Source organism: Mytilus trossulus, chromosome 10, assembly GCF_036588685.1.
Source record: "Mytilus trossulus isolate FHL-02 chromosome 10, PNRI_Mtr1.1.1.hap1, whole genome shotgun sequence".
Classification (NCBI taxonomy): Eukaryota; Metazoa; Mollusca; class Bivalvia; order Mytilida; family Mytilidae; genus Mytilus; species Mytilus trossulus.
The window spans coordinates 33,233,140-33,256,142 of NC_086382.1; the positions used below are offsets into that span (position 1 = coordinate 33,233,140).

At 33.4% G+C, this 23,003-nt stretch overlaps 1 protein-coding gene across 1 annotated transcript; it reads right to left on the reverse strand.

Moving 5' to 3' along the window:
• Positions 1 to 2,143: 2,143 nt before the first annotated feature.
• Positions 2,144 to 9,344, reverse strand: LOC134687837 (uncharacterized). The gene is made up of 3 exons (XM_063548296.1): positions 8,861 to 9,344; positions 5,405 to 5,556; positions 2,144 to 2,365 (listed from the first exon to the last, which is right to left on the reverse strand). The coding sequence occupies exons 1-3, from the start codon at positions 9,342 to 9,344 to the stop codon at positions 2,144 to 2,146; spliced, it is 858 nt and encodes a 285-aa protein (XP_063404366.1).
• Positions 9,345 to 23,003: the final 13,659 nt, after the last annotated feature.

Here is a 23,003-nt window from a genome sequence, read left to right on the forward strand (position 1 = left end):
AATTACAGGTATTTACTGAAATGTTTAGTAATTACGTGTAATTCCTAATTTCACCTATTTACTGTAACATATATATTAGACTTGCATGTCTCTTGGTTTGATATTGTTATTGACCAAGATTTATCTGGTGCTTTCTTATTTGTATCAAAGATACACAAAAAGGCATATAGACAAAGTTCATTAGCAAAAATGAAAGACAAATGTACAAAATGTTTTGCAATAGCACACTATTGAATCACACAATGCCAGGATGTGTAAGCACAGAGCCACGTCATATGTATCAAAGAATAACATAAAGGCATATAGACAAAGCACACTAGCAAAAACGAAAAACAAGAGTGAAAAATGTTTTAGATTTACTAGTTTAGTACAATAACACAATGTCGGGATGAATTAGTGCAGAGCCACGTTACATGTATCAAAGAAACACAAAAAGGCATATACAGACAGAGAACATTAGCAAAAATGAAAGACAAGGATACCAAACTTATCACAGAACAATAACACAATGACAGGTTGTATAAGTACACAGTCACGTCATATGTATCAAACAGACTAAACAGTAAAAGTAATATTCATAAAAAAACAAATAAAGGAATACTATAACACGTTATTACGATGATAAACAACGCCAGAAACTAGTCTATACTAGAAGACCATCGTGTATCATTTATGAAGTTGATACGGATTATTTATGAACAAGGTCTTGTTACCTTCCGATTGACTTTTATTTAAAAAGGACGAGACGTTCCTTGGCTTACCCCTGGTTATCTGTTTACAAAATTTTAAATTTTTGAAAGACTAAGGTTTTTCTACCTCAGGCATAGATTACCTTAGCTGTATTTGGCAAAACTTGTAGGAATTTTGGTCCTCAATGCTCTTCAACTTCGTACTTTGTTTGGCCTTTTTAACTTTTTTTCGATTCGAGCGTCACTGATGAGTCTTTTGTAGACGAAACGCGCGTCTGGCGTATATACAAAATTTAGTCCTGGTATCTATGATGAGTATATTTATCAACTTTCTGCCCTGACACTGGTGACGTCTTGCAAAGTCTGAGTAGGAGATGCAAGCTCTTGAAAACTGAAGAAGTTGGAAATGTATATCTCATATGCAGGTGAAGTTGGTATATTACTTCTTAGGTGGGGGAAATTGATAATTTCAAAATTGAAATCGTCTTGTTTGTCATAGATCTTTTTACTGAGATGACCGTTAAAATCTACTGACGATTTTTGCTAAATCTACGTATTTGTAGATCTTCACTTGCTGATCCTTGTTGCTATTTAAAATGTCTTTGGCCTATTTTAAATAATTTCAAGATATTGGCAAATACAGTTTTAATCAGAAGGTGAGCTACATACATTAAAAAGATGTGGTATGATTGCTAATAAGGTTTATGTCCCCTTCTGTAACCATGTGAAATACGTAATTTTCAGACTGCAATTGTATCAAAGCATTAATTTTCAGACTGCAATTGTATCAAAACAATAAAGATAATGAATAATAGTGATGCGCCATTTTGTACATATACCAAGTGCAAACTTCCTGCAAAGCGTTAGCATTCATTGTTTCATTCCATTTAATACAAAAATGGGATTTTGTGGCAAATAAAACCAAGATTTTTGTAGAGTATATCCACATACTGAAAAAACAGGGAATTTAATTATAAAATTGAAAACAAAGATTACCATTTGTTTTTCTATGATGTGCTAGCGTTTATTGTTTGCAAAAAATCTAAACAATCTTTAAATTCCAAAACCTCGTGCTGAGTCATGAAAGTCGAGCGCACCCATAAGGTGTACTTTAATTGGTTCATATTTATATTTGTTTTCACCTATAACTAAATTTATAAACTTATTTAAAGGAAATCATTGCAAGCACTACATGCAATAAGCCTCTATCTATCAAGCATCGAATTGCCAAACACTAGAGTACAAATTAGAAGCATATCTGCCAGATTAGAAAGAAATTATATATCTTAGGGCCAACTTAAACCCTTCGTAAACCTACTCCATTGTCTTTGCCTCATCAAAAAATTTTGCTTTCTTATTTGATATAGATAATCATTAATAAAGCAAATAAAATAAATGCTATATCTTTTTATTGGATATTGTCTCTGGTTTGTCGCTACGCATTCTACCCATTGCTATAGATATGTCTTCAGCTCTACTTCCTCTTTCAATTCATCTCTCACTTTGGTCAATGCTTTTCCAAGTAAATTTTGCCCTTTCCATGTTTTGCAATCCCATGCGAAGGGGTCATTTTCTTCCAGTCCAATACCTAAAATTGAGTCGTATGGACTTGCTTGTACAATAGTTTTGGGATAGGTTTCCAGAATTGTTGCCTTAAGGCTTTCATCTTGAGAAAACTAAAAATAAAAATAGGATGGAATATAAAATGTATTTTTAGTAATTCGCTGATTTATTTGTTTAAAGCATACACTATCTTTTTAGGCTAAACGATTGAATAAAGTGGCACATTACATTAGAGGTTTCCAGATTTGCTACGTATCAGGTACGGTTGGTACGTAACACAACCGTTGGTGCTGTTTGGGAGGTTTCATTTAATGCATGATATTATTGTATGTATCATGATAAAAATAGAGAAACAAAATTGCATATCAGTGATAAAAACCGTTATCTTTTATTTTATTACGATTTCACTGCTTCAAGAAAACTTTGCACGTGATATTATAAGATAAAATTTATTTTGTGCACAAGAGAATGAATCAAACAGTCCTTACTGGAACTGAGTTGCCTCGACCTTTATATTCTAAATATAGATTTGCGTTTCTGTATGGCTATATTTCTGTTTTTTGTATATTAAGAAAAGGATTAGAATAAAGAATGTTTTCTAATACTTAAATATCAATTGGAATAATTAGAAATTACTTATTAATAATATCTTACTTGTACCTTACTGGTGTCGTTAATGACTACATAGACGGATCCAGGGGAAGGGGGGCTTGGGGACCGCCCCCCCCCCCCCTTTTTCGTGGCAAAAATTTGGTTGATTATATAGGGAATCACTGAAGCATGGATGGAGCGCCCCCCTCTTTATGAAAAGTTCTGGATGCGTCACTGAGCTAGTACACGTGCTAATGGCAAAAATTAGTTCAAAATTGTATTGATTTCTCATTTAATAAATTTTTATTAATTAAGCTATCTTTTCGATCATTTGAGCAACATTTTTTCATAAAACGCAACACACATTGGAAAACTATCGATCTATCTCTTTCCTTATATTTTGTCACTGAACTTTTAATAAAATTGTTGTTTATTTTAATTACTTAAAGAATGAATAAAAATTTTATGACACTAACGAAAACCAATTTTTGGGTAGAAATATTTATCATCACGATGTTACTTCATCGTGTTAGCTTATTATTGTTATGTCACTAGATATTGTTATTACATTAATATTTGTAAATATTGTCGCGAGTAAAATTGCACATGCCTGCGAGTAGTATAATACAATCTACGAGGGGTAATATTAAACCAATATCCATCCATTAATCCTTTTGTCGTACAGCATTGCCAGAAAAACTTCATACAACATGTAGCGTATTTTGTTCACTGATAACGGTAATAATTTGACGCTATATTTACACTTAGTCTAATGCAATATGAATATGTCTTTCTAACTCTTCGTAATGTTCTACGGAAAATACTGTGTTGCTATATAATGTCTTTTGCACCATTTACAACTGATTTATGGACTCAAAATTAAGGATAATTTTCATCGGTTGGTAAATGATTCTTTGTAATTTGGTTCAGGTTTGTTTTGTACTAGTATCATGAAAACGATATTACTTAAAATAGTTTAACTCCAGTTTTTCTGAGTTTTCTCTCTCGGCTTACTGCGAAAAAGATATTAAAAAAAGGCATGTTTCTAAAATTTATAGAGCATATTGATATTATGAGGGTTTTTTTTATAAAGAAAAACTTTAAGCCCGACGGTAAAGATAATTGTCCAAAAAGGAAGAATGCCAAGTAAATACGATATCAGCCATATCTCTATGCATAATTGGTCAAATTGAAGATGTAAACGACCTTGTATTTTTTATAACTTCATTCCGGATGTCTTTTTTTTTTCTTATCTTTATTCAATTTTTCAACATATATATACAACAGATATATTACCTATTACACAAAATTATCACAAGGTAATGTTATTAAGTAAAATGACATACTTAATTCAGTACAGTAATCAGAAATCACGTGTTTAGACACCTTCGGTTTCTTGTAACAGAGAATTAATTTTTAAAAGGTATGTTTGATGATGTCGCCCTGGACTTTTTTTTTTTATCTTATTAACAAGTGTAATAGACCTATCGCGCACTGGATAAAAAAATTTGGTTTTATATTAATTTTGTCATTTTTCTTTTGTTATTAAGGTCAATTAATTTTGTTCAACTACATTTTATTTGATCATGTTTTCTAAAAACTAACCAAAATAAATACAAAACTTTAACATTTTATTATGATACATAAAGTCATTACAAACAAAATTCATAAAGTTTTAAATTTGTTTTGTAATTTAGCTTCTTTGTATCTATGTAGTTTCACGGGGAAATAACTCTTAACTATAAACCTTTCGTACCGACGGTTAATTGCAACGGTTGCTTGAAAGCATAATCGAGTGCACACACTATTGTTTTCTACGAATACAAGAAGAAACCACATGAAATTAGTCCCAAATTACAGCTAAAAATTCTCTAAACAGTTATGCATATGATTCCTAAAACATTTGTTGATATAAAGTGTATACATCAATAATGTTCAAAAGTTAAATGACGGCTCCCACTTCGTACTACGGTTGGTACGGTGGCAAATCTGGAAACCTCTATTAGTGCGGATTGCCATTGCTTATTCGACTAAAAATCGAATATGTTTTGCTTTTGATTCGTTTTGCGCGTATCAATTTACACGTAAAACTAGATAACACATATACAATTTTTCTACCCCTTAGGTAAGTCCGTGCTCACCAATGAGGAGATGGAGTTTAGCTATACATATTCAGTAAAATAAGAAAACAATGCTATATTCACTCTTCAATATTTGCAAGTTACATTTATGACTTTAAACGCTTACTGGATTTCTCATGAGTCAATGTTGTTTGTTTTTAGATTTTACCAGTGTGACCTGTAAAATGAATGCGCGCGAATGCAATGAAAAAAGTTGCACGAAAACGTACTTAATTAATCCCCAAATACGCATACAAATAATGCATAATACCAATAAACAACAACAACATATGAAAACATATTGCGATGTGTCGTACTAAATCGTTTTATGTTAATTGAAAAAGAAAAGACAAACAATTCAAATGAGTAATGCATTAACCAGAGAAACTGGATTGAAATATATATTCTTTAAATTCCAATAGAATTTTCACGTAAAGTTACCTTTTTTTTGATTCCACGTTCAACAATTGGTAAAACATTTGCATCCCATAACTCTTGATCGAAGTTTCTTGCAAGCCTCCCGAATTTCTTTTGTTCGAGAGGATCAAGTTCCACTAGTACTTCATACGCAATATCTTCATCTTCAAATAGCACTGCAAAAAGAAATGCAACATTGTCTTTAGTTATCAAAGGTACCAGGATTATAATTTAGTACGCCAGACGCGCGATTCGTCTACATAAGACTCATCAGTGACGCTCATATCAAAATATTTAATAAGCCAAATAAGTAAAAAGTTGAAGAGCATTGAGGATCCAAAATTCCAAAAAGTTGTGCCAAATACGGCTAAGGTAATCTATGCCTGGGATAAGAAAATCCTTAGTTTTTCGAACAATTCAAAGTTTTGTAAACAGGAAATTTGTAAAAATGACCACATTATTGATATTCATGTCAACACCGAAGTGTTGACTACTGGGCTGGTGATACCCTCGGGGACGAAACGTCCACCAGCAGTGGCATCGACCCAGTGGTGTAAATAGTTATCAAAGGTACCAGGATTATAATTTAGTACGCCAGACGCGCGATTCGTCTACATAAGACTCATCAGTGACGCTCATATCAAAATATTTAATAAGCCAAATAAGTAAAAAGTTGAAGAGCATTGAGGATCCAAAATTCCAAAAAGTTGTGCCAAATACGGCTAAGGTAATCTATGCCTGGGATAAGAAAATCCTTAGTTTTTCGAACAATTCAAAGTTTTGTAAACAGGAAATTTGTAAAAATGACCACATTATTGATATTCATGTCAACACCGAAGTGTTGACTACTGGGCTGGTGATACCCTCGGGGACGAAACGTCCACCAGCAGTGGCATCGACCCAGTGGTGTAAATAGTTATCAAAGGTACCAGGATTATAATTTAGTACGCCAGACGCGCGATTCGTCTACATAAGACTCATCAGTGACGCTCATATCAAAATATTTAATAAGCCAAATAAGTAAAAAGTTGAAGAGCATTGAGGATCCAAAATTCCAAAAAGTTGTGCCAAATACGGCTAAGGTAATCTATGCCTGGGATAAGAAAATCCTTAGTTTTTCGAACAATTCAAAGTTTTGTAAACAGGAAATTTGTAAAAATGACCACATTATTGATATTCATGTCAACACCGAAGTGTTGACTACTGGGCTGGTGATACCCTCGGGGACGAAACGTCCACCAGCAGTGGCATCGACCCAGTGGTGTAAATAGTTATCAAAGGTACCAGGATTATAATTTAGTACGCCAGACGCGCGATTCGTCTACATAAGACTCATCAGTGACGCTCATATCAAAATATTTAATAAGCCAAATAAGTAAAAAGTTGAAGAGCATTGAGGATCCAAAATTCCAAAAAGTTGTGCCAAATACGGCTAAGGTAATCTATGCCTGGGATAAGAAAATCCTTAGTTTTTCGAACAATTCAAAGTTTTGTAAACAGGAAATTTGTAAAAATGACCACATTATTGATATTCATGTCAACACCGAAGTGTTGACTACTGGGCTGGTGATACCCTCGGGGACGAAACGTCCACCAGCAGTGGCATCGACCCAGTGGTGTAAATAGTTATCAAAGGTACCAGGATTATAATTTAGTACGCCAGACGCGCGATTCGTCTACATAAGACTCATCAGTGACGCTCATATCAAAATATTTAATAAGCCAAATAAGTAAAAAGTTGAAGAGCATTGAGGATCCAAAATTCCAAAAAGTTGTGCCAAATACGGCTAAGGTAATCTATGCCTGGGATAAGAAAATCCTTAGTTTTTCGAACAATTCAAAGTTTTGTAAACAGGAAATTTGTAAAAATGACCACATTATTGATATTCATGTCAACACCGAAGTGTTGACTACTGGGCTGGTGATACCCTCGGGGACGAAACGTCCACCAGCAGTGGCATCGACCCAGTGGTGTAAATAGTTATCAAAGGTACCAGGATTATAATTTAGTACGCCAGACGCGCGATTCGTCTACATAAGACTCATCAGTGACGCTCATATCAAAATATTTAATAAGCCAAATAAGTAAAAAGTTGAAGAGCATTGAGGATCCAAAATTCCAAAAAGTTGTGCCAAATACGGCTAAGGTAATCTATGCCTGGGATAAGAAAATCCTTAGTTTTTCGAACAATTCAAAGTTTTGTAAACAGGAAATTTGTAAAAATGACCACATTATTGATATTCATGTCAACACCGAAGTGTTGACTACTGGGCTGGTGATACCCTCGGGGACGAAACGTCCACCAGCAGTGGCATCGACCCAGTGGTGTAAATAGTTATCAAAGGTACCAGGATTATAATTTAGTACGCCAGACGCGCGATTCGTCTACATAAGACTCATCAGTGACGCTCATATCAAAATATTTAATAAGCCAAATAAGTAAAAAGTTGAAGAGCATTGAGGATCCAAAATTCCAAAAAGTTGTGCCAAATACGGCTAAGGTAATCTATGCCTGGGATAAGAAAATCCTTAGTTTTTCGAACAATTCAAAGTTTTGTAAACAGGAAATTTGTAAAAATGACCACATTATTGATATTCATGTCAACACCGAAGTGTTGACTACTGGGCTAGTGATACCCTCGGGGACGAAACGTCCACCAGCAGTGGCATCGACCCAGTGGTGTAAATAGTTATCAAAGGTACCAGGATTATAATTTAGTACGCCAGACGCGCGATTCGTTTACATAAGACTCATCAGTGACGCTCATATCAAAATATTTAATAAGCCAAATAAGTAAAAAGTTGAAGAGCATTGAGGATCCAAAATTCCAAAAAGTTGTGCCAAATACGGCTAAGGTAATCTATGCCTGGGATAAGAAAATCCTTAGTTTTTCGAACAATTCAAAGTTTTGTAAACAGGAAATTTGTAAAAATGACCACATTATTGATATTCATGTCAACACCGAAGTGTTGACTACTGGGCTGGTGATACCCTCGGGGACGAAACGTCCACCAGCAGTGGCATCGACCCAGTGGTGTAAATAGTTATCAAAGGTACCAGGATTATAATTTAGTACGCCAGACGCGCGTTTCGTCTACATAAGACACATCAGTGACGCTCATATCAAAATATTTAATAAGCCAAATAAGTAAAAAGTTGAAGAGCATCGAGGATCCAAAATTTTAAAAAGTTGTGCCAAATACGGCTAAGGTAATCTATGCCTGGGATAAGAAAATCCTTAGTTTTTCGAACAATTCAAAGTTTTGTAAACAGAAAATTTGTAAAAATGACCACATTATTGATATTCATGTCAACATTGTTTATATCTGATACGTACATGGAGAATACAACATGGTAAAATTCGTATCAACGTGATTCAGGGAATGACACCGAGTTCTTGATTTTTCATCTTTATCAAATATTCGAATTCGCAGTAAATATGTACTGAATATATAATATATGATATATCTTGACTTACTTGCTTTGCTGTACATGACGAACTGTTCTGCACAATTAAATGTGAGCCCATCAACAGTGAACTCGCTTAAGTATAACTGACTGTAAGGAGAATCTGGTTTCGAAAAGAATACAAATTGTTCTAAAGCCTTTTGCTTTAATTCGTGACAATTGTTCTCTGATAAAACGTTGTTGTCATCCACCTGTACAAAGTCATTATTCGAAACATTCTCTTTAAATCTATTTCTTCTGTCTATCATAGGATTTAAGACATTATAGTCATCCATCTGTACAAAGTCATTCGAAGCATTCTCTTTAAATCTATTTCTTCTGTCTATCATAGGATTTAACACATTATAGTCATCCACCTGTACAAAGTCATTATTCGAGGCATTCTTTTTAAATCTATTTCTTCTGTCTATTTTAGGTTTGTTGTTTTTGTCATCTACTTTATGTTTCCCTGACAAGTCATTGTGATCTTTTTCTGATAAACTTGAATCATCCATGGATCAGAAGTTGTCTCCTTTTTAATCTATTTTTTCTATGTTCTATATATGTTTCAATCCCTCTGTTGTTATCTGATAAAGATAATGTTTTATCAATGTTTAAACAATAAGGAAGTAGTTTATGAACTGCAAATAATATATGTACATATTAAGTATTCTGCCCTAAGTCAGGAACCGAATGTTCAGTGGTTGTAGATAGTTGATGTGATTCATAAGTGTTTCTCGTTTTTTTATATATAGGTTAGACCGTTGGTTTTTCTGTTTTAATGGTTTTACTTTTGGGCACCTGGCCTTTATAGCATGCTGTACGGTGTTAGCAAAGACTCCGCGAAGAAGACCGTCATTTGACCTATAATGGGTTTTATGCATATATTTTCTTACTGGCATACTATTATACAAGAACCGGACATCTGCTTAAACGTATTATCCCTATCGTAAAATATTAGAGACAAAAGGCCGATAAAAGTATTTGTTTTCAGATAAAGTTAACTTACAGCCCAGAGACTTACAGTTTGCATGTGTTCTCAGGATCAAGGAAGTAAATCGTCGAATACAAAACTTATCTACCAAACAAAATCTTCGAACCTGCATAACAATGGAAAGGAAAGAAACGAAATTTGCCAAAACGAAATGAAACAAAACTAGATATAACAAGAAGAAAGGGAATGAACAAATCATAAAAAGTAAACATAATAAAAAAATAATCACGAGGCTAAATTGTTAGTTCGTCATAGTGGAGCGGCAAATGTTGAAAAAGTCGCTTGGTTAACGATTTTATATTACCTAAATACCTCCTGGAATTTTAAGGTCTTGAATTGTCTATCGATTATTCAGCTTTAGCAAAATGTTTGTCGTAAATATCAAATGATGTGGTACAAATGACGTTAAAAATAGCCTAACTGACGTTACATAATTTGCATCGAGTACCCCACTGCTGATTTGCATTTGGTAGACAAATTTCATAACAAACTCGTCCTAAAAAGAATTTGAGAACGAAATTGGTAATTACAGTTATCCTTGAACTTCATACAATATAAGGGCATTTCCAAAAATTCCTAAATGTAAAGCACAATGCATCTGAAAATGGTTGAAAATAACACTGAAAAATCGTCGTTTTCACCTAGCATTATTTGCACGTGCAGTGTATGTGTATTTTCAAGGCACAACAGTAAAGCCGCCTTATAATACGTCAAACGACCCGATTTACTTTTTGAAGTTAATTCCTAAAAAGATAGATATTTTGCCAAATATCTGCTTTTTATCCATATTTCAAGTCCGAATATTTGTCACAGATTTACCGACACTTTTGTGGTTTGTAGTACAGGTCGGTCATCTAAAAACGTACCAACCGTATCGTTTACGTTGGCGTATCCGCATCTGCAGATTTATCAAAAAGCAGTATGTGATCTCGAGCTTTAATTTTTAATAATCCAAATGAGCAACTGATTAATTTCTAATGCAAAAAATAACAAAACAATCAGGAAATATCGAGTTTTTGTGGAACATGTAATCCGACTTTAAAGATACTCCGGATAGTTGGGACAGTTTACAGGCATGATAGGAGTGACTACGGTAAACTCGTTTATTTGTGTGCTAACTTGTGCTCACGTAGAAACAAATTGTTATTTGACATATAGAGTGACACTCAGTACTGTTTTATTAAATGTACATTAAGTAGTAAATTTGTTTTTTTGTGTGTGTTTATTCATGTAAGATCTTGAAATATTATTTAACTAGATTATTAAAGGATTGTATACGATATTCGTGTACCTGCCTTACATTGACTCCCTTTTAAGGGCATGTAAAAGTATAATAATAATAATATTATTATGTTTACAAAAGACTAACGTAAAGTGTTCTTAAGCTCGGTATCACATAATATTTTTTGATAAATCTGCAGATGCGGCGTCAACGTATACGATACGGTTGATACGTTTTCAAATGACCGACCTCTAGTTTAATATAGTCCCTTATTCAGCGATTTAGTGAAGGTCATGTGTAGTCATTTTCAAGCATATTTCTTGCTCATTTTATAATTTCCGAAGCCTTGTGATTAATTTATGTTGTTTGGTATTGTTGTTTATTCGTTTTTGTTGAATTGAACTGTTCGATTTGTTTTAATCAAATGGACAATTTAACAGTCTCGTTGAAACTGGCCCCGCCAGATGCCAAAACAAAGAGAGTGAATGTTGGTATTATCTGCGATTCTGTTAAAGAAATTTTAATTAAATCAACAGAATCTGGAAATAAAAGTATGATAAATGCTGCAACAAAGAGACTTGATCATTTTTTTTTCTCGGTTACTTGAATGATTCCTGCAATGAAACAGCAAGCGAATTACCCGTATTTAGGTTTCATAGGTCATGTTATAAAAGCTACACAAGTAAGCAGAATTTAAAATCAGGATCATGTTTTTCAGCTGAAAAGGAAACACCAGATATAAATTCCGATTTATCTAATTATTTGGTGTCTGAAAATATTGATCACAATACATCAAAGTGTATTATTTGCCAAAAAAAATGTCTCTTAAAAGGGGGAAAAAAATACATACAATTTCATCTGCTGAAAGGTTAGTCAATCTTAAAGATGACGCTGTTAGAGCATGCGACGCTGAAATGATTAATCGAATAGAGCAAGATAATTTGCTCAATAATGCAGTGTATCATGCAGCATGTCTGACCACATACTTGGCATATAGACCAAAATACACTGATAAATCTGCGTATTTGGCATTTACAAGAGTAGTTGAAATTATAGACAGAGACCTTATTCGTGACAAAAAGTCTCTTGTATTGTCATCACTTTTTACCTTTTTTTATCTGATAAAGTAAATTAGACATACTGTAATTCCTCTAAACTTAAGGCTTAATTTGAGAAGCACTACAGGGATGCCATTGTATTTTTTGCTCAATAAGGACAAGGTAAATCTAGCATTGTATTTGCTAGCGATATGTCCATTGGAGACGCTGTTAAAGGAGTGAATAACATCTAAGCAGAATTAGAAATGCTTGAGACAAAAGCCTACTTTAAAAGTACATGTATAGCTCCACCAAAACCAACGAACGAACATATATACATGTACTTTATGAAGCAACCTCAATATTAAGCTAAAAAATGAAAAATCTTCATATATCTTATTATTATCCTGCAAATGAGGAAGTATATTAACGGTTGTAAATGTCAGAAGCAATGGTACCACCCTGTTTGATAAGTTTTGTTACTTGGCTTCTTGACAAAAAGTCTTTTGAAACATTTTCTTCAGTATCAATGGATATTTCGCATGAAATTCGAAGAAAATGTGCTGCTCTCGCAGAGTGCCTGGTGTCAAATTGTAATTACATAATTACTCCATTTAGTCTAATTTTGCAGTACAGTTGTATCATGAGTTCGGATCGCGATCTTTGATTGAAAATGAAATGCACATGGTTTCTGTGTCAAGTATCACGAGGTTCGGAGGTTTTTGACTAGTGTAGCGAATGCTGAAATAACAAAAATACAAGGTGGTTGTCATGTCCCATTCGGTAAAGCTAACTGTGGTTCCTTAAACCAAGAAGGTGTGGACAATATTGACATTAATACAGAAACGATTGACGGTAAAACACATTTCACTCGATGGCGCGTGCTATATTCCGAAATTCAGTTCTACATGGAACACTCGTATTTAGTATCATGAATTGTCTAGTTATTGTACCGAATAACTTGTTCCATTTTGACTAATTTAGACAACCCAAAATAATATAGCTCCCCATGTGCTTTTGGTTGGAAAACTGCGCAAAATGACAAGTTAAAGTCAGTTTTCTTTGAGGGACAAATTTCATCAGACTTTCTACAACATCTAATTTGTTCGTGTAAGGGTGAAAAAGCATGTCAGGCAGCATGTGTTTGCAAGGACCAGGGCCTTCCTTGTACTGATTTATGTTTTTGTTAAAATTTAGGTAGTTGTAACATTGACCAGGCAGAATCAGCTGACATAGCTGATGACACAGATGAAATAACATGAAAATAGTTCTTGTTGTAATAATTGGTAACTTTATTTATATTTTCTATATTTTATTCGACATTTCATTTGGTATGAAACTAAACTCATCATGATACCAAAACGGTCATGTCGCAATTTTGACTTTGTTCTTCGGCACGCTTGCACACATTGAGTAATATATCACTCCAATAACTATATTATATGAAAAGGTATCTTGTATTGAGATAGTTGGAATTCATTTTAAGAAATCTCAGTGACATGTCGAATCCTTGAAAACTGAAAGGAAATTTAACATGACTGCACAATGTCATTTTGTTTGATTTATCAACTATGCATTTCAGATACTCTTTGGAAAATTTTATAATAAAGTATTCAAGAAATGCTATTTGTCAAGATCAAATATCAAGGTTATTCTGTTACTGTTTTTTTATTAGGCTTTATAATTTGTATAACACGGACTACCTTAAAAAAAGTTAAATAAAACGTTGTTTTGACGTCATGTGCAAATAATACTACTCATATAATTTTTTTGAATTAATATATATTAATGGTAATGGTTCTCCAGATGAAATTAGGAATTTTCTAAGTGATGACTTTTGACCTTGATTTTCGGTATAATTGTACCAGATTTTATATTTACGACACATATTTTCAAAATCTACACGATCTGATCTTTCCAATGAGCTATTAAAATCCCATGAGGTATTTAGGTAATTTAAATTCCAAAATTGTCCTCTTCGCCGCTCCACTATCAGAGAGGGGGGGAGGGGACAGAAATATTAGGTCCGAGACCACAATTGTCGTCCCTTATGGATATAGTCCCTAGTGTTGACAGTTGGGTACTTGCCATTAATTTTTATACCCCTTCTTAATTTATTTCTCCATGTTTAAATGCCTCAAATTGCATATCAGAGAGGGGGGGAGGGGACAGAAATATTAGGTCCGAGACCACAATTGTCGTCCCTTATGGATATAGTCCCTAGTGTTGACAGTGGGGTACTTGCCATTAATTTTTATACCCCTTCTTAATTTATTTCTCCATGTTTAAATGCCTCAAATTGCAAGTAGGGGGAGGGGGGGGGGGGAGGGCTGTGAAATTACACTTTAAAAAAATTTTGGTCCAGAATTTTAAAGGAAAGTAGTGATTTGGTCCAGCTGAAAAAGGTTAAAAATTAGCACTTCGGAAGCTGTCAAAAGATTTCAAGACGCACTTAACATAAAATTGTCTACATTTTGAGTTAGAGCCGATGAAGTTTTCTATAATTTTGAAATAGTTTGTCCCAAAAGTAGTACAACACACTGTAAAAATTTCATTGAGAAAGCGAAGGTGGGATTTTTTTTAAATTTTCCTTTATCTTCTAAAACAAATGCACTACGAAATAATTGTGGTCTCGGACCATATTTCTTTCAATCTGAAAATCGATTATGACACACTTTGAGTATCTAAATTAATCATATGCGTCAAAAATGAAAATAAGGATACAAGATATTCGCTTTCAGTATGAGGGGATAGTTCAGTTTTAGTTATTTGACTTTAAATTTGTGGGCATAACACGAAAATTATCTATAAAGAAAAGGCAAATCATAAATTAGATAACTCGACATGATAAAAAAGAGAAATCGAATGAATATACCATGCCATCTCATTGTAAGGGCATACGACGCACTCGAGGCACGCATTATTTTTACTTAAAGCTACAAATTGTTGGTCTAATTTTCTTATGCTGCATTGATAGCGGTTGGTCAATCTGAAGCAGATTCCAATATCAAGTGATTTGATCTAACGAATGGAATCCCATAACTCCAACATTCGAGGCGAACAGAACATTGCGGTGCCATTGCTTCAGTTTTTCACCTACCAACCAATGCTTACACTTGCAACTAACAATAAAAGGCAATAAATGATCGTCATACAATCGATAAAAGACTAAATTGATTGTTTAAATGTACGGTTAGAAAATTCTATTTGCCGACATGATTCAGATACTGTAATTTTTTAACCTGTACATACAGGTTATAAATGCATATATTCACGAAAAGACCACAGTTCTTGAGTGTACATGTGACACGAGAAGACCGATGTGGTCGATAACATAGGTGTAAAAAAATAAGCATACGTTTGGAAATTGTAACATGCTTAGCACTTATTTTAACACTCAGAAAATTGATGACCCGAAAGAGCTTTTGATTTTGTATGTTCATGATACTTCCAATTTTTAAAATTAATAAAGATTAATAATAAAGATTGGGAGTTTTTAAATGTCAGTTGCACAGGTATCTACAGCATTTATCTCGATAAATACTGATAAAAAACATCGTGTATTTTCATGTTTATTTCTAATAACACATTTTAACCAAAAAAAGTTACAATCATTATTTTTAGAAATAGTTTTTGATCAGTATCGTCACCGGTATTGTTTTATTATTGATTTTTTCGACTCTTTCATAAGAAGAGTGAATTTTCCTGCGTGTTAGTTCACTGGATATCCCACTGATGTTATGTTCGGTATTTATACCATTCTCTGTTTTCTATAAAGTCTGAAAAAGCAAGATTTTGAATTTGATTAACAATTCACTTGTAACGACCATTTCAATTATTTTATATTTTTGCAACACAGGAACAGCATACCATGTACGTGAGATAAAATGTAAAGCAATCGTTATCATATATTAGTTCAAATTGATTTTCTCATCTGGCAGCTAATAACTAGCTGAACATATAGACAAAAGTTGCATAATATTCACGTTTTGTTTGTATTATACTCTGAAACATTTAAAAGTTAAAAGAATAAATGCTTTTATACTTGTTTTGGATTTCCTTAATTTGAATTGAAATAAAAAAATTATTCGGTCACCAATTTTTGATATGTTTACCTATTGTGTCTGTTTGTTCTATTCATACATCATGGTCAATAAAATGAAATGTTTAGACTGTCATACAAGTGAGTGGTTTAGCTAGATATAAAATTAGGTTTAAACACTATTATCTACATAACAAAATGGTGTACCAAGTCAGGGATTTGACAGTTGTTATTTATTCGTTTACTGTGTCTGAGCTTTTGATTTTGCCATTTGATAACGGAATTCTCGTTTTGAATTTTCCTCGGAGTCCGGAATGATTGATATTTTACTTTTCCCAGAAACTTGACAGTGATTTTCCTTACGCGTATTAGCAATATATACCAAAAGTTCTAATACCTGCTCTTGGTGTATCTTCGAAGAAAGAAGCCAATGATGACAATTAAAAATGTCAAGGAACTAGTTACTGCTACAACTATAACTGCAGGATTTATCGGTCGTTCTGTAAACAAAACCATACTCATAGTTAAGACAAGAACTGAAAATTGAACTTCAAACTTACTTTTTACTTTTCTAGGAAATTAAAATACTGTGACAGTATCTATGATGAGTTTATTTAAAACCAAAGAAAAGATACGTTGCATAAAGGTTCAAACAAGACACAAACAATCTGGGTACTATTAATTAACGTAGGTAAAATACTGAGGTACCAAAACAAAGATTTCAAATTTAAGTTTTTTCTTATGCCCAGTCTTTTTTTATGTTGTGTTTTTTTATACTCTTGGTCATTTTTTCTTTTTTGACATGGAGTTGTCAGTTTATTTTTGACAGGTGAGTTTGAATGTCTTTTTGATATCTTCCACTACTAAATACCATATGGCAAAACGTACCGTTTCAATGACGATTGAACTGAAAGCTAATATTTAAATTACCACTAAACTATATCTAGGGTTATAAGTAGTATTAACAACCACTTGAAAATAAATGTATGAAATTCAATCGGGTTGTTATTTTATATGTTTAAAGTCTTTACAATACCGTTTTAGTAACACAACTTATAAAACAACGATTTGACAGCCATAGACAACATATAGACGTAACACTTGGTGTCTACTCACAATTTGGAAATTTCGCAAGAAAGCCCCCACCAAAAAATTCCGCCGTTAATTTCTTCCCTTTGTTTATGTAAATATACTGAACGGCTTTAAAAACGCAACACTCATTTTGTTGATTTATTTTACCAAATCTTGTTTGATTCTTTAACAACTACTTTTTATGCTTATCATACTTCTTTCTCTTTACCAAAAGTAAAATCTGACTAACCTGTGGTTATTGAACATACCGAATTTTTGAAGTCGCACGAATTTTTTAAATTTTGGACCCATGAATGATTGTTTAAGTTTTTGCTTTGTGAAACAATTCGTTCAATCCTTTGCCTCACTTTAATCAGTTAAAAAATGTTGCATCTTCATATTGCCAAGATTGAGAAATAAAAAAAAACTGAATTAGCCCTTAAGAATACTGCACAGATGAAACATACACGTGCTGCAACCATATTGAAAGACTTCAGAAACTCGTCTTACTGTCCTTCCGACAACGATACAAGTAGACAAGATTTGTTGCTGGCCAGCAATATCCAGTGTAGTGGCAAGGAAACGTCAACAGAATTACGCAACGTCATTTGCCAGACATGTTTACGGCCACAACGTCAACTGCTTATCAAATTGCAGAGTGCCATTGCGTACATATTCATGCCATAAATGTTTCCCATTAACTGATTTGCCAAAGAATCGATTGAAAGGAAACATTTAAAGCCCTCAAATTCCAACCGCATAATTGCCAAAACCAATTAATATGTTGAACAAACGCAAAATCAGAAGGTGTAAAACAAAACACAAAATATGTTGACCTTTCTGACAATCATTTTGGCGTTTGTTACCGACATTCATCACCTTTGACGGTGACACATTCATTCAAAATTAACAGAAAAATAATCTATTGTTGCGTTTCTAAAGTCGGTCAGTATATGTTTAGCAGTATTTCCTATATAAAAAGTTGTCTATTGCAAAGAGTTTAACCTGGTTAACTCTTTTAATTTGGTAACAGTATTTGTTAATACTTTAATATAACCAAACATTATCTTCGTTATTGGTGTTTTCTCAAAAGATAAAAACTCAAAACCATATACCAGACTCAATCATTTGTACGCAAGAAATGCGTTTTGTCTACAATAGTCTTATCAGTTACGCTAAAAGAAAATGTAGCCAAAATAAGGAACGAAGTAGAATATCAATAAGCACTCAAAATACCGAATAATTTCAAATTGCTTTTTTTGCCTAGTAATATCAATTACCAGATAGAAAATTGTCATTTAATCATGAAAACTTAGAAGCCCATACAAAACTAGCCTGTGAATTCGACTCTCGAGAATCATATATGATTGCGATTAATAAAATAAATAACTTGAAGTTGCCGTTAAAGAATTTCGCTGCACATTTAATATCATAGATACCACCAATTAGTTTGCATTAACAATAACAAACAGCTGACTCCTGGTTCAACTATTTTTGACGTAATGAAGTCGTTATTACCTTTTGTTTTTTTCGTTGTTAGCGTCGTTTGAGAAATATTTCGATGAACTGAAATAGTTGATAAATTTTCTGTTGTGACCAAACTTGTCTCTTTCGTTGTAGCCGGAACAAGCAAGGATGTTTTTATCTCTTTTGTTGTCCTCTTTACATCAGTTGCGTGGGGTGCTTTCTTGGTGTTGTCTGAGTTTATTGACGTTTCTACAGATGTAAATGTCACTGCATCAAATGTAGACTTTTTAGTTGTAATGATTGATTCAGTAGAAAAAAACTCTGATGGTGAAATATTTTCGCTCGAAACTTTGACCTTTATTCCTGTTGTAGCTAAAGAAATAAAAAAAAGAAGAACATAAAAGAACCATTTCAATAAGTTTGAGTTTAATTTCATATGATTAAATATCTATGACAATAAACACAAATAGATTTTTACGAAAGCGAAGGTGCCCTTTATCTAAAGTAGCCAATATAGCATATTACTCTAAGTTCGAACCGTATTAGTGGCGAAGTTTGTTCGACTCTGTTCACAAGAAATTACAGTTTAGCTTACGAATGTCAGACGTTCTCTGCAGGAACCTCGCTTCCTCCATCAATACCACTGGCATCCATGTTATCAAATATAACCGCTGAACATACTGATAATACACAAAATACGAAAACCAACATGCTTCTTTTTGTTTTTTTCGAACTTTATTCGGAATATTTTGTCGTATGGGTTCGTGCAGATTCGTATGAAGTGTTTTTAAATGTTGGTGGCGGTGTAAACTGACATGGTTGGACATATCACTTTCGACTGAACCATTTGTGTCTCCTGTCTGGTTTTGTATAGGATAGAAAGTACAGCATTTGTTAAAAAAAATGACCAACCTGTCATTTTGCTAAAATACAATTCAATTTTTATGATTAATACAAATACTGATTTCCTTTTTACAATGTACTGATGAGTTAAAAAGAAAGTACATATACAACATGTAAAAACTATCGCTTTGAAGTATGAAAATATTTACCTGAATGAATGCTGAAAGGACACAAAAACAGCACAAAAAGTGCCAAGTTTGTAATGCCACATTTGAAAAAGGTTCCCATTTCAAGTTAAGCCTTTGCAGTCGCAATTGGTAAATAAGATGTATAACAAACACAGGATCCTTTAAAGGATGATTTAGATATTTTATATTCACTAACATATTTATTTTCTTTTTATTTAAGGTTATCTCGGGACATATTATCCTGACCTAATATCTACTATGACTCTATTTACAGTAATAGTCAACCAATTACGTGTCGATATCTTTTATTGATATGTGGAAATCGTTTGTAAAATGTGGAAATCACTTTAAATTTTACGGACGCCATCACGAGTTGGTTGACCGTTATGGAATAACCGTTTCACAAATGATATCGGATATGTTCCTTACGTCGTAACTACAATCCCCTTCCCTTTCATGAATTTGACCTACCGAATTAGACTATTTACCGGATTTGTAATCACATAAGCAACACGACGGGTGCCGCATGTGGAGCAGGATCTGCTTACCCTTCCGGAGCACCTGAGATCACCCCTAGTTTTTGGTGGGGTTCGTGTTGTTTATTCTTTAGTTTTCTATGTTGTGTCATGTGTACTATTGTTTTTCTGTTTGTCTTTTTCATTTTTAGCCATGACGTTGTCAGTTTGTTTTAGATTTACGAGTTTGACTGTCCCTTTGGTGTCTTTCGTCCCTCTTTTAAAAAAGAACACATGTAAAACCATAGGTGTTTCGTCACTACTGTAGGTGGTAAAAACTGTCACATGACAGATAACGAAAATTGCAAATGTTAAATGTGATTCTAATATTACACACAAATTGATCAATACTAAACAAAACAGTGAAAACTAGATTACCTGTTTATAAATTTAAAACATGTCTTATATGTAATACATTTATTGTTCCGTCACTACTGTGGTTAAAATTGTCACATGACAGATAATGAATATTGACACTATTGATTGTGATTCTATTATTACACATTTATTGATTGATGGCCCCTAAAAATATGCATAATAGTACAGTGATAATGGACGTCATACTAAACTCCGAATTATACACAAGAAACTAAAATTTAAAATCATACAAGACTAACAAAGGCCAGAGGCTCCTGACTTGGGACAGGCGCAAAATTGCGGCGGGATTAAACATGTTTATGAGATCTCAACCCTCCCCCCTATACCTCTAGCCAATGTAGAAAAGTAAAAGAATAACAATACGCACATTAAAATTCAGTTCAAGAGAAGTCCGAGTCCGATGTCAAAAGATGTAACAAAAGAAAATAAATAAAATGACAATAATACATAAATAACAACAGAATACTAGCAGTTAACTGACATGCCAGCACCAGACCTCAATTAAACTGATTGAAAGATTATGTCTTCATCATATGAATATCAGGCACAATCCCTTCCATTAGGGGTTTAGTATCATACTATCATAAAATATATGAGAAGAACATAACCCGTGTCATGCCAACAACTGTTTTTTAGAAATAAATGTGTTTAGTTCCGATGCAAAGACCCTATCAGTGAATCAATATTAAAGCCAAAATATGCAATCTTTAATGACCTGACAACAGTGTCGTAACTATATCCCCTTCTAATAAGTCTATTTAAAGGTTTTGTTAGTTTCTGAGGAGAATACTGACATTTTTGTGCTTTATAAAGAATATTTCCATAAAAATTGGATGTGAAATACCTGAACGTATAAGATGTCTGCATGTTGAGTTATATTTACGAATTATTTCCTTATACCGGTGATAAAATTTAGTAAATGTTTTGACCAGTTTGTGATATCGAAAACCCTGGTGTAATAATTTTTCAGTAATACATAAATTTCTCTCGCTAAAATCTAATACGTTGTTACATACACGATCGAATCGTACAAGTTGAGATATATAAACACCATAAGATGGTGACAAGGGAACGTCACCATCTTAAAATGGATAATTAACAATAGGGAATGAAAAATCAACTCTTTTATCATAAATTTTTGTATTAAGCTTCCCGTTTATGTTTCTGCACCAGAACATGTAAGATCTTTATCTTTCAACCAAAATGACGAGAATTTTCATCACAATTTAGATAGATATAGGAAGATGTGGTGTGAGTACCAATGAGCAACTCTCTATCCAAATAACAATTTAAAAAAAAAGTTAAACCATTACAGGTCAATGTACGGCCTTCAACACGGAGCCTTGACTCACACCGAAAAACAAGTTATAAAGGGCCTCAAAATTACTAGTGTAAAACCATTCAAACGGGATTTATCTTTTCTTGTAAGTGTTTATGAAAAATGGATATGATGGGACACACCGGTTATTGAAAAAGTAAACTAAGTCATTGGACATCTCTGAGTTAGGCATACAACAGATCAACCTTATTTTATGTTGCATACCCACAATTATCAATTTACTCTAAGTTGTCTTCATTTTGTTTGTCTGTTAAAAGTAAGAAGTGTTGATCTTTGTGCTTTTTCGTATAGCAATATTGGTGTTGTGTTGACCGTTTACAGTCTCGTCTATCTTTTCTTTAAAAAAAAAACCATGGATAAATCAACACGAACACTACCAAAAATATTGTGGTCTATATATGTCCTACGGATGTTAAAGCAGATCATACTCCATATGTTGCACCCGTCTAGTTGCCAATTAAAAGAAATAAAATATCACATAGACAATGCTTTTGGTGTCAAAATCATGGATAAGCGGACAAGAGTAGAATTAGGACAATTAGACATTTTCGTGGTAATTTGTGACACTTAGAGCAGCAACCTATGAGTTACACATATCAAAGTCAAGCTTCGACTTCATACATCAGAAGTTTCATTAATTTAACCAAGTTATGACAACCAACTATATTCCAGTGCATCGAAAATCAGCTCGTTTTATTTTTACATGGCCATGAAATGTTTAAATCTTGTATCGACCTTGCATATCGATGACGTTATCGCTAACTCATTGACACAGAAGAGATCGGGGCACATAGCTTTTTACATTATCTGCAATTTAGTAAAATTATAATGTAATGAATCTTTTTCAATTCTTGTCCCGAATGCAGCAATCATATGATTCCCTTTTGAAAAATTTCCAGCTAGTTTATAATGTTTTCCAGACATCGTCACCGACTATGTGTTTCTTCCATCCTGTTTGTACCAACGCACCTCGTGGTGAAACATTTGATAACATGTTATTTCGATTAAACTCCGGTTTAAAAAACAGATGTCTTTACTTTTTACTCTGCTGATCCGGTTCTAGTAACTAAAATATACA